The following is a 17,693-nucleotide window of genomic DNA, read 5'->3' on the forward strand; positions in this document are numbered from 1 at the left end:
GCAACACTACACTATAAAACAGGCTCTTCTATGGTTTATATCTCAGAGTTCTGTATGTAACATAACTAGTTAACGTTCTACTATTAATATTAGTCAAAAAGTACTTACAAAATAAAGAGAAATTTAGGAAACTGTAATCTATCACTAGTGCAACACAGAAAAATAAACTTCAGCAATGGAGGCACATGTCTGTACATGTCAGTGTAGCAAATGCTATTACAGTTGGAAGGGCAGGTCAGCAAACTGATGCCCACTTTTGATTTCCTGTTTTCATAACAGGATGTTATCCCCAAAAGAAGCATTCCTTTTCAGGATGCTCTCATCCCCAGAGTGACAGTCTCTGCTGTTTACTAGAACAGAGCTGCAGTGAAACCTGTTCCCAGGATTTGTTGTCCTCTATATCCTTCACAGACCTGAACTGGCCTCTTTGGGTGTAGCTAATTGAAGAAGAATTGTTTTTGTATGGATTGTCACCAGAGTTGAAAGGAAGTGGAAGATGATAACTTTAATTTTAGTTCATATTCCCCATAGTTTAACTGCTCTGATAAATGGCACTATATATATATCTTACAAAGCAACTGAGGACAAACCCCTGAAATTCTACAAAAAGATTAACAAGTAATGTACATTTTGAAGAGTGTAACTGATTAACTTGGAATCAGCTTTAATGGCTTCTTGCATGACAATTAGGAAGTCCAAAATTGATTTTGGTCTTCAGTGAAGCGCTTACTGTCACAGAATTCTGCATTAGTCGTTATCATAGATGCAATCTGAAATGGAAATAGAATGCCAAACATATTAGTATTGTGTAGTGCTTTGAGTGAAGATAAAATTATTCGTTGTAATTTAATATAGTTACTGTATTGTTTGAAATGTTCAACATACCATCACCGATATCATCATAAATCTCTCCATCACTGTAAGTTAGAAAAAGGAAAACATAATGTATTTAAAAATGGAGACATCAGATATTACTATACACATGCAGCTATGAAAAGCCGTAGCAGTATGGTGCAGACATGCTATCAAGTATTCATTTGCTATTTAGGTAATAAAACAGTGTTGAGAAAGACACTGAGGCCAAAGGAGCTTCAGGGAAGGGTAAAACTGGATACATTTCTTTTTAATGTGAAATCCATGCTTTATTAAAAGATTTTTTAAAATTGTGATTTTTTAAAATTTTAAAATTTAAAATTTTAAAGCAGCTATTCTAAAAAAAAAAAAAAAAATCAGAGGCATTTGCATTAAAAAAGAAAGACTGAATGATCTTTTTAAAATCAAAGATGGGAAAAATGAGTGAAAAAAATCAGTATGGCCTTGAAATGCTTACTTGTTTCAGTACTTGGCAATACTATAATGGTTTTGGAGGAGCAGCTTTTTGCATAATGATTTCAGGTAATGTCTGTAAAAGATATCTGCTCCATAAGTAGGAGTTTTCAAAATGTCAGTCAGATATATGGACAGTCCCCTCGAAGCCAATAAGGCTATACATGTTTGTAAGCTAAGCACGTGCATAAGGCTTAGATTCTAAAATTGACATCTGATTGGATATTTAGAGGTCTTACACAAAGCCCATTAAACGAAATGGAAAAGCTCTGTCTGATGAGAGTTTTGGATTACAACCATAAAATTATTCTGAGAGATGGAGCCAAACCTGCACAATCCCAATGAGTCTGAAATAAAAATTAACCTAATGAAAATGTAGTCCATTTTAGTTAAACATTTGAAATTGAAATCAATATACCTAATCAAATTAATTTGCACTTTAGTAATAGATTGTAGTCCTGATAATACTCCATTTATGTAATTTTTCAAGGCCTAAACAAGAGTTTATGGTTAAGCAGCAAGGAGTGGCATACTAGATAATTTCTTGAGAAATATAAACTTCATGAAAATATATAATTTTAAAGGACTAAAATGACATACTGAAATAATTAAATTTCCTATTTATTTAACAAACAGTTTAGAACAAAGTATATAATTAAAACAGTTTTTTCAAAACGATAACTTTATACTTACTTCTCAACTAAATTGCTTCTCAGAACATACCCATCTGTAAAATGGAAATATATGTGTTATATGTGATAAGTTAAATTTAAGTATTCATGATATTTCTTCTCTTGCTAGCACTAGTGAAATTTAGTTTTTATCTTTAAAATGTTTCAGATAGGAAGATATACAGATGTATAAAAATGTATGCTGGATACGTGCTCATGCAGAATTTTGCTATGTCTAATTGTTCTTACTTACCTGTTTAATATAACATGGTGCCTTACATTTCCTACAGGGACAAAAATGTTTTCCAAGATATACATACCGATGACTTATTATGAACTGTAATTGTTTAAAATGTTTAATTGTATCCAAATTGATAAAGAATATTTGTATAAAAATATGAAATTACCTTAGAAAAGCTATTCAGTAGTGAATTTATCAATTTCTCTGTTGCGTTGCTATTGAAATCAGATAAAACTACACATATTCTTCTCCAACATATTTAAGCCCTTGAAAAAAGTGCTTGCTGTGTTTGGAAAAACACATCAACTGAAATATTTGTCAAATGGTATAACATACCAACCAAAGAGAAAACTGTGACAGCAATTATATATTTGTAGCTAAACATTGGGATGTTTGTACAAAGATAGGAAAAGTTTTAAAGTAGGAATGTCATTTTATGTTGGATTTGAAATTATTGCAAAAGTTTCCCTATTTTATTTCCTAGGAGGCTTAAATGGCCACAGTAAAATTACACATTTTTAGTAACCTGTATACTGCCATATTAATTACGTTTAGTATACATTTATTAGCTTGTAAACATCCTTTGCATTCTTGCATTCTTGGAGCTGCTGCTGCTTCATGTATTCAGAAGAACTACTAGTAGACTACAGAAAGTATGAGTTTTCTGCTAGTACGCCTGTGGGTTATCCTGCAAATCAGTCTATCTCCAGGTCTTAGTGTTTTACTTAAAGGAATTATTTCTTCCTTCTTACAAACTTTTTGTTTGTTTGTTTGTTTTTCTCAAAAATCTATGGAATTGAATTGAAGGATTTTCTGTATTTCAAAAGGTATGTGGCTCAGACAAAGGCAAGAATAAGGAAGACTTTTAGGGTAAATAAAAATAAGTGATAACAAAATATGTTCCTAAGCACATCAGTCCTTGCTTAATAAGGTGAGAAGACCTAATAGTATAATTCCCAATTTTGTTTAACTGGTGGTAGAGGCATGAAACCATGGAAGTGCTCTGTATGTTAAAGATCAAATGGAAAAATTAAGGTTCAAGAAAGTAAAAAAAAAAAAAAACCAACAAAACCAAACCAAAACAAACAAACAAACAGAAAAAAAAAAAACAACTAAATCTTAATTTTATATCTATCTGGCCATCAAAAGGTAAAATTAAGATATGAGGATACTCCAACTAGAAAAGTAACAACAACTGTCATGTACTTAAATGAAATAGGACTCCAGGTTGCTAATTAATGTGAAAATTGACAGAAATATATTCAGGGGTTTTCAGGGAGGATATTTTTATTTGTTTTGCTCTTTTATGCATAGCTAAGCAGTAGCTTCTGTTACTGGTTGAAAAGCTTTGAAGACTATGTGAGGAAAACAGACAACATGAGCTACTTTCTGCTTTGCTATTAGCTTGATTCAAAAAATGTGACATCGATGGCCTCACTTTGCAAAGTGGCTGCTGTAAGGCAATACATATTTTGAAAAACTTGTGTTCTTATGCAAGAAATTCTCCTCACCCTGCAGGCTTGCCAGGAAGAAGGCTATGCTCCAGATTGTAACAGATGACTACAGAGGGGAAAGAAATAGAAAGAAATCATCTGAATCCTTGTCAGAGGTGTATGGTTTTGGACTGTCTTCTACATAAGCCAATGGTTAAAAGCAAAGGTGAGTGGAAGGATGTTGCCGCTTTGGACACAATCTGTTATAACACAGTGAATTTTTATGAGGAGGTTTGAAAAGCATTGAAACAGAAGCATACTAAGAAATCGAAACCAACAGTAGATGCTCCAGACTTCTCCAAAGAATGCAAAAACTTCTGCCAATTCATACCCTGTCCAAGGGTTTCAAGAAACACTGAAAGGCCTTGTGCAGCTCCCAAAACAGGCAGGGATGCCAACAAGGACATATGCCTTGGATCAGCTAGCAGGGGGAAGACTCTTAAGCAGTTTTTCCCCCAGCCTGTTGAAAAGATTAAACTCCAGCTCTGGCAGCCCAAAGGAAGAATATCGTCATTGATTTTCCCTTGGCTGCAATCTATGGGCAAGAACTTTCAAGAGGTGTAGCAAGGATTTTGCTGTTTAACTAGATTTTGTGGGGTGTCACAGCTATACTATGGCAAATGGAGAATCAACAAAAACATCTCCTTAGCTAATGCAAAGCAAGGTTTACATAAATAAGTTGTGATCTCTCTCACGTTTGGTATGTCTTGACTATTGGAGTTTTAAGTTTTTTAAGGTCTGACACTCTTAACATACTAAAGGAGCTACTGTAAATAGTAACAACAATAACACAAATATATCTCCTGTTAACCATCAGGCAAGGAGAAAGAAAAACATTAGACTTTAGTATGACAGGAAAGAGTGTTTTTTTGTTGTTGTTTGTTTGGTTGTTTTTTTTTTTTTTTCATGTCCTGAGTTATGTATTCTTTGACAATTTACTCAAATTAAATTTCAATTTATACTTTACATATGAATTCTGTACCACAGCTTTTTAATACGACTTACATTTTCCTTCTTCATTCCTGCACAGCACCTTGGTATCATCTGTATTTTGTATAATTTCAAGTGACTCTCCTGGCTTAACTTGTAAGTCTTTAGATCCCCACTTTCTTTGGGGCAAATCCTGGACTGTGGTGGTAGAGTAAAGAACTTTGATTTCACCTTCAAACTGGAAAAAAAAAAAAAAAAAAAAAGAAAGAGATGCCAGATTAAAACAACAACAACAACACAATATGGTAAATCTTATGATCATGCATTTTTATAACAATATATTCCCATTTATTACTAGATTTTTTGAAAGCTAGGCAAATAATTGTTTATACTATCTAATACGTGCCCAGGCTTGCCATTTGTACTTACTAGGGATCAATAACTATTTTTACAAGTAGTAATGATTCACTTGTCAAAGGCAAAATAATGGATTATTTACAAATTTGAGGATACCATATGGATATTTTAGTCTTTATATTTTATGTGAACAAAACTTACTTTGAATTTTTTTCTGAACTCCTTCTCTTCTCTTTCCATCTTTTTAAGTTTTTGTGGATCTTTTTCATCTGATTTACCTTTTCCAAGGTTTACTGGTTTTGGTGAACTAAAACATGACATTACAAATAAAACAAAATTAATAACACGTTTGAGGTATTGACAATCATAGTGGTAATTTTAGTGAAACATATTTCCTTTCACATGTCATAAGTATATTTTCTTCACTCTACAAAACTGACATGGATAATACAACATAGGTTTGTTTGCAAAAAAATGAAAAACTGGGGTTGTCTTTCTGACTTTTTTTTTTTTAATTCAGACGTTAATGTATCTATTACACCAGTGAATATGGAAAATTTTTCGAAGTATCTAGCCAATAAAGCAATGAGAACTTAACATCTACCAAAAATAGTTTAGATAAACAATATCCATCACTTTAGAATGTTTAGGCAAAGGACAGTTTCTGTGAGGTCTAGGTATCTTTGGGCAATAGGCTGAATAACACGTCCCACATTGGAGGCAGCTGGAACACCTTAGCCTTTCATACAATAGATGTCCTAGTCTTTTGTGCCCATAAGAAGAACTTGCTACTCCAGGGAATCATGCTCTATTTAAAGTTCTGTTCTTTTTTTCACATCCCTGATACTGTTGATTTGTGCCAATGAACAAGAAAAGGTTTCACGTCCTAACTGCCCTTCCCGATTCTGTACCTGTGAATTTAAAGTCTGATCTTGAGTTCTAATCCTTCCAGTTCTCTGCAGAGTTGTGGATGATAGTTTCACTGAGTGTGAATGCATGGGTCCATACAAATAATTTAACTTTAAGGTGGGCCATGCTGTTTCCTTTGGATATAGAGCTCAGAAAGATCTCTCTGTTTTAATGCCTCTAGACTAGATTTTTGTATTGCAATCTGCTTTTTAACTCCACCTGAGTCAAGTCAGTGGCAGCAGAATGTGACATGTTACAGTCAGCTCCACAGATCCATCTGTGCTCATAACACATCTGTGTTCCAGAGATGGTTGTGACTTCCTGGTACAGAGATAAAATTTTCCAAGCTGAACTTTACACCTCCAGATGTGTTTCATACTGGTAGTGTAGGGCTCTATCTCCTTTCCTCACAAAATATTGCAGCAGCTGAATCAAGTACAATACATATCTCCAAGTGCAATATAATCTCTAGATTTTGATAGAAAGAGGACTGCATGCAAACAATCTACTATGAATGGTCTTTAGGTCACTCATTTATTTACATCTCTGGTCCCTCAAGGGCTAAATTTGTTGAAATACAAAACATGCTTACTTATTCTGCAGTCTAATACCATTTTTATTACAATCTGTAGTAAAAGCCATTGTCAAAAGCAAGGTTATGAGAACTACAAAACCTGACACCACCAAATAAAGGATACTATTTGCCTCTAGTAAACACTTTGAAAATGTGCCACAGTGTACCAAAGATTTCTAATTGTAATTAAGTAATTCTTGTTTTCACTTGCCTGAAGTCAGGTGGTGGAGGGAAGTCTGAGGAGTCTACATCATCATAAACGTCACTGTCTCCACAATCTGAAACAATAATATGTAAAAGGATTCAAAATCATTATGTTATCTCTGAATTGGAATACATTAGTAGTGAATACATTATGTTGTAGTCTGCAATAGTATATATAAGTTGACAAAAAAAAAAAAACACAGCAAGTTTTGTAGTTTTTTACTTTCTGTAGTAACTGTAGTAACAATCTACTTTGTAAAACATATCCCAGCAAACCTTTTCATAATAAGACTCTTTATTAATAATAGTAGGTATTCACTGATAGTTTAATCTTCTTACGATGAAGCAAGTTTTTGCACATGTTGGCTAATGCAATAAATTTTAATCCTCATTTTAATTAGTCTATTTCCTACTGTGTTGCATCAAAATATATTTTTAGGATTTGATTTTAATATAGACTCATGTACTTCCATAGCACTTTGGTCAGTGTAACATTGCCTAGAATTGGATACAAATCACACATATATTAGATTTTAGATCACCTTGCAGTGACAAAGCAGTGGAAAGAATACTTACTGCAAGAATATACTTTGAATCATATCCAGTGTATATGTAGAAAAGAAGCAATTATTTAGTCCATCAAATCCATGGCTAGAAAAAGTCACAGTAGGAGATACAAGGTTTAGACCTCGTTTCAGGCAGCAGCCACAAAACTTGTAAGAATTTGCTTTTTATTCTGTGGCTGAGACAATATTTATGAGTATATGTTATCTTACAATGACACTGCAAGTGATGAAAATAACAGCAAGCATCTCATTATTCTTTTGAAGTCTCTCATTAAGTGTTTATTTCCAAGTTTATCAATTCATACTTAATGCCAAATAAAATGAACAAGTGGAAGTCTTAAATAGAAACATCATGACTTTAAAAATACATTAAATTGTTTTCTAGGAAGTTTGCACTATATTGGTAACTCCTTGTCTGTAGCCAAATCAGACACAATATATGAAAATTGTTTGCTGGAACTGCATAAGCAATGGGAAATCCTGTTTCCTTCCTTAGACATATTTTTGTGACTAACACGATACAGAGCAATGTATGCAGAAAAAAGGATTGTGAATCAATATGGAGACAAAACCATAGACTATTAATTACCTTTTCCAAACTGCTTTGTGGAAAGAGACCTGGTTGGGTAAAAATAAAAAATAAAAAAGAAAATCAAAAAAGAGAGATGCTCATTAAGTATTTATATCACATTAATAGGCTTTCACATCATTTACATCCTTTGAAAAACTTACAAGGGCTCCAAGTAATCTACAGACATTTTGAAGCTCTGCTTACACTAGCAATAATAGTTCACAGACTAAATGTATTTTTACCAGTGGATCAAAATAAACTAGTTCAGAAATGAATAAGAAAAGATGGTAGTAAATATGTCATTTCCTGATCTAACCTCTAGGCAAGTTGGGGATAATCTTTGCATTTTTCTCTGTTGCTTATTATTCCTAAATTTTGGATTAATAGTGTTAGATTTACCCATTTTTCTTGGCTGTACTGGTGAGCAACATTCATTATAACTATACAACAAACTTCTATCACCAGAGTGGAAAAAAGATGATGCATTATTTGGGTGTTTTTCAACAAAAACAACAAAGTGTTATATTTTAGTGTTACTAGGCTCATGCAACTCATGCAACAAATACAGCTTGTAAACATAGTAATTATGTTATGAAGTTGAAAGGAAAAGTGATCAATGTAAGAATTTTTTTTTTTTTTTTCAGAAAAGTATCATCCTGATTTGCAATTTGACCATGATTCATTAGGCTGCTGTGAGAACATGTTAGTAGCATGTAATCAATGCTTTATTAGAATTAGTTAATGTGCACTGTGATTTCCTAGCAGACTCTTACAAGTCTCCATTATCTTCTGCCCCATTGACTTTGGTTGTTTTTTCTCGTACACTTTTCTTTTTGTTATCTTTGACCTTTAGCTTCTTCAAGATTCCCCAGGACCAGGTATCATTCTTATCTTCATCCTGTGATACAGACCTTTGGAGTATGCATGCAATTATCACAATGTAAAAGGTAACATTCTTTTTAAATGCTCCAATTTAAAATCTTGATTGATGCACATAATTCTCATTAATGACAATGATGTATATATCAGAAAGTGAGGACACTTACTTTCTAAAATGTTAAACTACAAGTGTGCATTTTAGATTTTTCATAGATATTGAGATGTATAAATAGTTATAAATATTTGTCTACCAGATTTGTGTTTTCGTGTTGTTACTCAGCGAGCTAGCATTTCTTTATTATTTTGTTGTTTTCATTTCAGAGGTATTCTATTTTTCTATTGGGGATTTACATGACTGAAGCTTTTTTTTTTTTTTTTTTTTTTTCCCTGACTTAACATAATTAATTATGAAATGACACTTTTCCAAAAGACAAAGTAACTTTTTTTTTAATTTGTTTAAATTCATGCATCCATCCTGACGTATATCCACTTGCTGATCATCCCAATACTTGACTCAACACTTATTATGTCAAATTTAAGAATAATAAAAACCAAAATGATATAACACTGCTAAAGACACAAATGATTTAAATGATATGAAAACATACCTAGTAACAGTATCGGTATCATCAACGCCATCATAAATTTCTTGATCAGAAGGAGGAGGTGGGAACATCTCTTTAATAGATCAAACAGTGAATTAATGCATTTCTATTAATGTTCCTGAATAGCATATTAATTACTGGCCTCAGCGTGTCAGATATGTTTGCAATGTGTGTGTAAATGTGTAGTAAATGGGGTCTTTCTGTAGACCTGCAGAGACTATTTATTAAAACAGCAGTTTAGCCTTAACCCAGTTGGACACATCATCCACAGAATTTAAATGTGACGCTGCCAATAATAAGAGAATTAATACTGAAAAAAACGCATTTATTTGATGAAATTCTAAGTAGCTGTTTTGGGCCCATTTGTTATGATGACTTTTTCATTTTTGTTTGAGACTAACCATGACTGAAGGTGTCAGACCAACACTTCCAGCAAATGACACCACAGATGTCAGAAGCAAATGAAATGTAAGCTCCCCGTTTTGGTGGCAGTTCTGACCTCTGAGCCCCACCTCCTTCAGTGAAGGGCTATCTCAGTTTCCATGTCCAGTTCCAGCCACTGGTCAGAGTACTGACTGAAATCCGTTCTTAGCTGGCAGCAGCTTCATTCAGGACTGCCAGGGGATGCTTCTCCCATGACTAGTATTTAAACTCTAAGCTGAGAAGATGAGCTGTTCTCTTGTGATCAACAGAGAATGCTACATAAATACATGTGCTACCAAAGAGGAAACCAGTTTGAATGTCTGTTTTTGACAGTGTGGGAGTGCTGTAGACATACTGGTTAGGACTTTAGAGTATTTATGGAACTTAAGTTCCCTTTAACCTTGCCAGCAAAATGTAACTTTAATTGGTAATATCATTGGCTATTTCAGAACTGCACTTCTGCATAAAAATTCTTGATCATGTTAATATTTTGCCAGTTATACATCTGATGTTTTGTGAAATCATTTAAATTCTCACCAATAAATAAATAAATAATCGTAATGATCTTTAATCTGGCATGCTTCCAATAAACAGTATGAGAAGACAAAACCTTTTCATCCCAAGTGGATCATATAGGTAAAAAGAAAGTGTAGCTGGCCACCATAATTCCTTGTTTGTTGTCTGTTAGCTAATGTTTAGCATGCTTCTGGATAATTACTGCATTATTTGGAAGCTGCAGAAGTCTGGATTTGAAGGTAAGTGGTACACAGAAAGAAATACCCACAAAAGTGCATGTAAAACTTACTTCCAGCTCCATTTCGACCACCACTCTGACTGGAAAAACAAACAGAAGAGATAGAGAAAAACAGTCATTTTTTGGAAAACAAACAAACAAACAACAACAACAACAAAAAAAAACCACCATGCTTTTGTGTGTCTTAGTTCTAAACACTGTCTTTGGCACTCGTCTATATTGCCAGCTGAGCACTACTAATTCTGTGCTGAAAGCTCAGGCACAGGCTTGTATGTTCTATGTTGGCAACAACTAAATGTGCCAGTTCTATTTTTTTTTTCACTCTGCCTTCACCACACACATTGATTTCTTACAGTCATATAGTAGTTGCACTCTCACTAATGCTAAAGAAAATGTGTCATCAAATTAGTGAGTGAATTATCTCTGAGATGAGGAGGAATTAATTTTTAGCAGAGTCAGGTAAAGGAATTCAGGAAAAGTACCCTGTTGTTATCCTTGGAAATAGTTCATTACAAAACAGAAGAAAAATATTTTAAAATACTATCCACAATAATTCAAAAGGGGGAATTATCAATATTCTCTATAATTAATGCAAAAGCAAAAGTGACACAGTGTATTTGAAGTGAAGCTCTGAAGGAAATTTGCATAAATCAACACGTAGATGAAGCCAATAGATGTGCATATTTTTGTATGAGCAGAATATTTTGCCCTAATTGTTGATAATTGGCACTACTGGGAATTTATGATATTTTATCTTGATTTAAGGAAGATGCAAACCAATGTCTAAAACTATTAATGATTAACTGTATTTAGAAAGTATTTTATTTTTTTATATAGGTATTGCTAAACTAAACATGAAAGACAACTTATGACCATAGGAAAATTCAGGTTGGAAGGGATCTCAGGAGGTCATGTAATTGAACTTGATGAAATTAAAAAATAACCTGACATATGAATAAATACTTGAGAGTGCATCCACTCCCTTTAGATTCATAACTTATGAGGCAATTTTTGTGAGATGAAATGGTAAGCAAATGAACTTATTGTTCAACTGTCTTTTACCAGGTGGTACTTTAAACCCCTGACTACACGTTTCTAACATTTCAAGGATTCCATATTAGCCTGATGTTCTAACAGTAACTGTAAATAACTTCTTAGGCTCATAGGAACTAGGAGTATTTCCAGGTCAAAGACTTTCTTAAACTTATACATCAAAGCAAGATATTTGTTAAACTCTAGTGCCAACAACTCCTGAAATGCAGCAGACCTAGTCATTTATTAAATTTGTAATATTAACAATAGCACTAATAATGAGATAGCACTGTTTGGTCAAGAGGCTTTTTATAGTATGGCATTCTTACAGTGGTTTCAAAACATCTTGATGCATTTCAGACCTTCTAACAATTTATGCTCATGAACTGAACAGAATGCTATTAATCTCTAGAGAAGATAAAAATGTCAAAATACAACTTAAAGGATTTAATGAATCTGAGACATTTATTCATCCATCCAAGTTCCTTGACCTGTTATGTTATAAGAACCAGTGTAAGTATTCTTGTTTGCTTTTGAATTCAAGGGATATTCCTACATTCCTTGCTCTGAGGTTGTTAACTGTAATGCTTGCCATAGTGAAATGGATTGGCCAGAGATATTTCTGCAATGAATGCCTAATGCTTAGATTATCTAAAACCTAGAATAACTGAAGTAATTCTTCTGGCTATCATTACCACAGCTTGAGACCATTGCATGGTGAGGGAAAATGTTAATCAGCAGCCTACAAAAATATCAGATGTATGAACATACTTGTTACCTAAAGAATGTCACCCCAAATGCACATCTTCCTAAGTGCTGTTTCTAGAACTCACAGGGATGTCCTAGCAGCTGAGGATCATCTGCACCCAACAACAACAAGACAGCTGTGGTCCCTGTGTTCCAGCCATATCTCTGAGCTAAGGTTCTGGGAAGCACTAAAGCCAGGTGTAATGACTGGGAGTTGCAACATAACATTGAAATCCTCTATACCTTTATGCAAATCTCTTATCTGAATACTAGCATATGAGTCTGCACATCAGGACATGTGATGGGGAATGAGTGCTGTTTTTTTGCATCATGTGACAGAGGCAGACTTTTATGTGAGGCCAGGTAACAAAGGCACTACCTTCTTGTTGGGTCATGTGGTAGCCTCAGCTCCTGTCACAAGAGCACACATATATTCCCTTGCCAGTAAATTTGATATCTGCTGCAGATGGCATTTTCCTAGCTGCAGATCCCTTTGACATTAAAAATATGGCACATTGAAGTAGAGAGGCTGCAATGTAGCACTGCATCACAAATGCATGGGAGGGTGCTCTGTAGAGGAACTTGATCTTGTGGAAGATGTCCCTGTCCATGGCAGAGAGGCTGGAACAAGAGATCCTTAAGTGTCCCATCCAACCCAACCCATGCTATGACTCTGATGAAGTCAAAAGTATATCTCATACCCATCTCAGGGGGGTTGATAGTTTTTGTTTGTTTGTTTTTATAGAGAAGACTAACGACATAAGCCACAGTCTCTTCCTAAGCACCATTCCAGTAACTCTTCCGGAAATCCCTTATCTTCAGAGGGACAGAGGTAGTAAGGCTCATAGTTTGAGACCAGTGAGGGTGAGAAAGGGTCTCCCAGCACAGTGAGTGCTTCTAGAGTCTTTTATTCTTACACATTATAAAATGCAATATGTGACTTTGAGAGACAAACAAAGGAAAGAGAGGGAGGAGAGAAACTTGTACTTCCTGTAGGTGATTTGTGAGTCCTGCACATTTTGTGTCTTGTTCTCTTTCGGGTTGTGATGCTGTAGTATGGATAGCATGGATTCTTCCTGAGGATGAGTGCTTATAGATGCTAGACTCCAGAATACATTATTAGCTCAGTTACATGTTTCTCATATAAATGACTTTTTTTTTTTTTTTTTTTTTTTTTTCCCACAACAGTCTACTTTGTTGTTGTAAAACTTCTCCTTTCCAGGCTGAATGGGGTGATTCATTGGTTCCCTTTTATGTGTTCCTTTTACATACCTGCTAATACTGTCCTGTTCTCCAACATCATCATATACTTCTTGGTCATTCTCTGGTTGTTTCACAGCAGCTTTTTGCTTTGTTTTTAAAGAATCATAATCAATCTCCACCACGGTTGTTTTAATGTAACCATCTAAATGGAAGAAACCATGTAATTAAGCAAAGAAAGTTTTAAAGCCTGAAGTAAAGGAAATAGTTTAACCAAAGATTCAGAATCAGTGTGATTGAATTGTATTGGACTTTAAAATATTAAAAATTTGAAAACATTAAAAAATGTTCAAATTTGGATTTGAAAATATTAAAAAAAAAAAAAGTGTCATGCGAAGCAGCCTCAGCTTGAGTCTCTATCTGCCCACATATGTACAAATCTCAGATGTCTCAGATCTCTACCCAAACCCTCTTCAGCTGGTGTCAAGTTAACTTCATCTTTATTTACTTCTCTGCTACAGATGAAGAATTTCCTGTGCAGGCTGCAAGGAGCAGGACAGGACAAAAATTCTCACAGGCCATGAGGAGGGAGAGACCTTTTTTTTTTTTTGCATGGATTGTACTTTGAGTTGGTAGACAAACCGTCCCCTTGTCCCTGGAACTTCACCAAAGAGAACTGGTTATACTCCTGAGTGTACTGGCTCAGGAGGAACTTTTGCAGCAGAGCAGCTAGGCAGTCCCTGCTCTCTCATCCTCTCCCCATATGGAAGATATTTATAGCACTGGATGTTAGAAGACATTAAAGAAAGTGCTCAGCTGGTATTGTCCAGTTATGCATGTATGAACTCTTACTGAAGTTGTCATTTTGTTTTCTTCAAAATTTTAGCTACTGCTTTTAATAACTTTTACTGATTTTAGTGACTTTTGTTGATTTTATGTATCAGTCTTTTAATATCTTTGCTATAAACCAGGAGATAGATCATCAGCATGGATTCACTGCCATAGGGGTCATTTAGAAAAGTAGAGAAAGATTTTAGATTTCAGACAAAAAAAGTCTAAAAATCAGTGATAAACCCCAAAACACTTAAAACAAGACCTTATTTTAGGCACATCCATTTTATTTATAATAAAATGCTATGAAAAAGCCAACTTCATTATATCCACAGGGCCAAATTCCGATGTTAATTTAAAAGATAACATGGAATTACCTCTCATTTTTCTTAACTTATTCAAGTGCCTGTTGATGTTACATAATGTTGTACAATAACTATGAACTGAGCCCTGCATGCCAGCTAAGGACAGCTGGATTAGTTGTGGTAATTATTTGCTTTGGTGGTCAGTGACTAAGTCTTGTTAAGGCTACTCTGCTGTAACACTGCATGCACACACATGTTCACTGTATAATAGTGAAAACATTCAGAAACACAGTGAAGGAGCAGAACTTACAACATCCTTTTATCCTGCCCAGCCACTTTCCTTCTGGGTTGTCTGTGAGGCGAATGATTTCAATCTGATCCCCCTGTTTGACAGTCAGCTCATTCTTCCCTCCCTTGCTGTCAACACGAGCTCGTGCCTGATGTAGGACTTGGATGGGTCCTGTTAACTGCAGAGAAGAAGCAGCAAAAGAAGTCACTGATGTGGAAAAATTGAGTTCTTTCCTAAATGTTCAGGTAAAAAATAATATAACTACAATGATAGTTGTATAACTTGTTTGATTAACATTTAAATACTCGAGAAAAAGAGACATTACTCCTATTCCCAACTTCCCAACTATTAATTTAAAATGGCTTTGAAAAGAAAAGGTAACAGCATAGCAATAAAGTAGCTGAAGGAGTGACAGAAACACAGAAATATGAAGACTAAAACCAACAGGCTAATTTCTTCACAGATCAGATTTGTGTTTGATTCCAGTGGGCAGCCCCACATAGTTCCAGTAGAACTACTCATATGAATAAGTGTTTATTAAGATAAACAAGTCTTTCACATAATGTTCTGTGCTTACAAGTATGCTCTATAAATGATCCTAAAAGTACCCCTAAAGAGATGATGGCCCTGTTAGAATTCAGGATTCTCCTTGAGATCTTTAGTACATGTTAAGAAGAAAGTTCTTTGGATTTTAACTTCTGTGGCTTTAATGTATATGCAGTCTTGCAGAGTATCCATCCCTACATAGGTGTCAACTAGAAAGAAAATATGGCTTAAACACATTTGTTTGCATTTAAGAATAACAACACTTTAACATCCACAAGAGAGCAGTCTGCAGTCTAAAAGCTTCCAGTGTGCTAGTGCGTACACTTAGGGGAGTGGCCTGAAAAGTCGACATGGGGACAACCCCCTGTTGAGCACCAGCTAAACCACTATTAACTATTAGTATTTTCCTTTAATATTTGCTCTTCATCTCAGCATCCTAAGGCCACGATATGGGAGAATCACAATGGCTTTATTGTGTATGGGGCAAAATAGATGGGGTTAAAAACAAAGCCACCAGCTACATACAATGAAACTGAAAGGAGAACAGCAAGAACATCAAGAACAGGCAGCAGTTAGCAGGAAAATGACTGACTAGCAGTTTTGTAAACTGCAGGAGCATGTTGACCACCAGTTACATAAAAATGATATAAAGGAGAAACAACTGGCACATTATTAAGCACCTAGGCTTTTTCAGTGACTATAGCTCCCCTATAAATGTATTCTATTCCATTCCTCCCTATTTAGTCTGGAAGTCCCAGACTAAAGGAAGGCAAGGGCAATGAGTTGCAATTTAATGTTGAAATCTCTTAAGGGCTAGATATGGTTGTATATAACATGAAGTATATTTGTCCCAGTTCACAGTTTTATAAAGGGCTTTTAAGAGTATTCTAGTGAAAGAAATGTGTTTTAAACAGTAAAGTAAAATGTTTTATTTTATTTTATTTTATTTTTAATCAAAAGAAAATGGGAAGGCATTTTAGCAAAAATTATATAAGCATTGAAAAAATTTCCTTATTCCCAGTACTAACTTCAGTCTTTGTACTGCCAAACATAACAGGGTAGAATTTATGTTTCCTCAGGATTTATCCAGGTGCTTGACCTACCAAGCATAATAAATAGTTCTGCAGACAGCTGAAAAGTGTATTTTGAGCTAAACAATGCTAAATAATACTTCTTACACATCTTTGCCCAGATTACAAAACAAAAATCTTACTTTGAACTTCTTCCTTATTTCCTGCTCTTTCTTTTCTTTTTCCTTTTGTTCTTTCTTCTCTTGGTCCATTCTCTTCTTTTCTTCCTTGTCCCACTTCTTCTCTTTTTCTCTTGATGGTCTAGAAGAGCATTGCCAAGACTCATTATAGCAGTGAAGCAAATCTCACTAGATCTTTCTTATTGAAGGTTAATAAAAAACTACACGTGATAGAAAATGGCTTCTCCCAGTGAAACCTAAGATACATGTTTAAACCCAAATGTGGCTACAACAGACAGAGGAAGCAGCCCTTTCTCTAATATTGCATACATAATTTAAAGCAACTGTTTTCAAGAGGACAGTATGCCAGAAACGGAGACTGGCTCTGCATGTGCATGTCCAAACACATCTGAGCTAATTTTGGTAAGCAAGCTGGCAAACTGGTAGCAATCTAGGTGTTGTGGCACTATCTGCAGCTGCTAAATACTTAACCAGACTATCAGTGGTTGATGAAGCCTGACCCAAAACCTGAGTTATCACTGGACTGCTTTTTTAAACCTAACTGAAAGACTTTCCAGTGGTCTACACAAATGGCGATCAGTCTTCCGCACTGCTCTGTAAGTCTGCCCAACACCAGGGTACATAACCTGTCATGACTTGCATCGTGGATGGTACTGAGATGTGGGCCATGGGAAGTAATTAGGACTATAGCTACAGCTTTGTAAGTTGCTGCCAGCAGTTTTACTGGGAGAGCTATTCTTTACAGACCCTATGGAACTGATTGAGTGAGGCTCTCTTTTCCTTTTTTGGTATTTTTGCTAAACAGATATGCTCAAATTAAAAAAAATTAAAAAATCTATAAATAAAAATACAGACTGAATGAGGAACACTTGTTTTAATTATATAGTTTTAAAATTATCTATGACAGGGAATTCCAAATTAAAATTACTGCTAAAAGTCATTCTACTTGTGAAACAAGGTATTCTGGTGTAGGAACTTTAGACTATTTATTCCAATGTAGAGGATTTATTTGGATCATGTCACACAATGA

The 17,693-nt window shown here is 34.8% G+C and overlaps 1 protein-coding gene across 1 annotated transcript in view; it reads right to left on the reverse strand.

Moving 5' to 3' along the window:
• Positions 1 to 206: 206 nt before the first annotated feature.
• The window catches only part of FYB1 (FYN binding protein 1), a 48,283-nt gene continuing 30,796 nt past the window's right edge, over positions 207 to 17,693 (reverse strand). Inside the window, exons 7-19 of the mRNA XM_084305219.1 lie at positions 16,667 to 16,784; positions 14,929 to 15,085; positions 13,555 to 13,687; positions 10,555 to 10,583; positions 9,330 to 9,399; positions 8,616 to 8,753; positions 7,861 to 7,889; positions 6,713 to 6,779; positions 5,220 to 5,325; positions 4,737 to 4,899; positions 2,020 to 2,053; positions 886 to 917; positions 207 to 770 (exon numbers count right to left, since the gene is read on the reverse strand). Coding sequence (XP_084161345.1) covers positions 748 to 770; positions 886 to 917; positions 2,020 to 2,053; positions 4,737 to 4,899; positions 5,220 to 5,325; positions 6,713 to 6,779; positions 7,861 to 7,889; positions 8,616 to 8,753; positions 9,330 to 9,399; positions 10,555 to 10,583; positions 13,555 to 13,687; positions 14,929 to 15,085; positions 16,667 to 16,784 — 1,099 coding nt within the window. The 3' untranslated portion in view covers positions 207 to 747. The remainder of the gene's footprint in view (positions 771 to 885; positions 918 to 2,019; positions 2,054 to 4,736; positions 4,900 to 5,219; positions 5,326 to 6,712; positions 6,780 to 7,860; positions 7,890 to 8,615; positions 8,754 to 9,329; positions 9,400 to 10,554; positions 10,584 to 13,554; positions 13,688 to 14,928; positions 15,086 to 16,666; positions 16,785 to 17,693) is intronic.

The sequence above is a fragment of the Netta rufina genome (assembly GCF_964035555.1).
Source record: "Netta rufina genome assembly, chromosome: Z".
Taxonomy (NCBI): domain Eukaryota; kingdom Metazoa; phylum Chordata; class Aves; order Anseriformes; family Anatidae; genus Netta; species Netta rufina.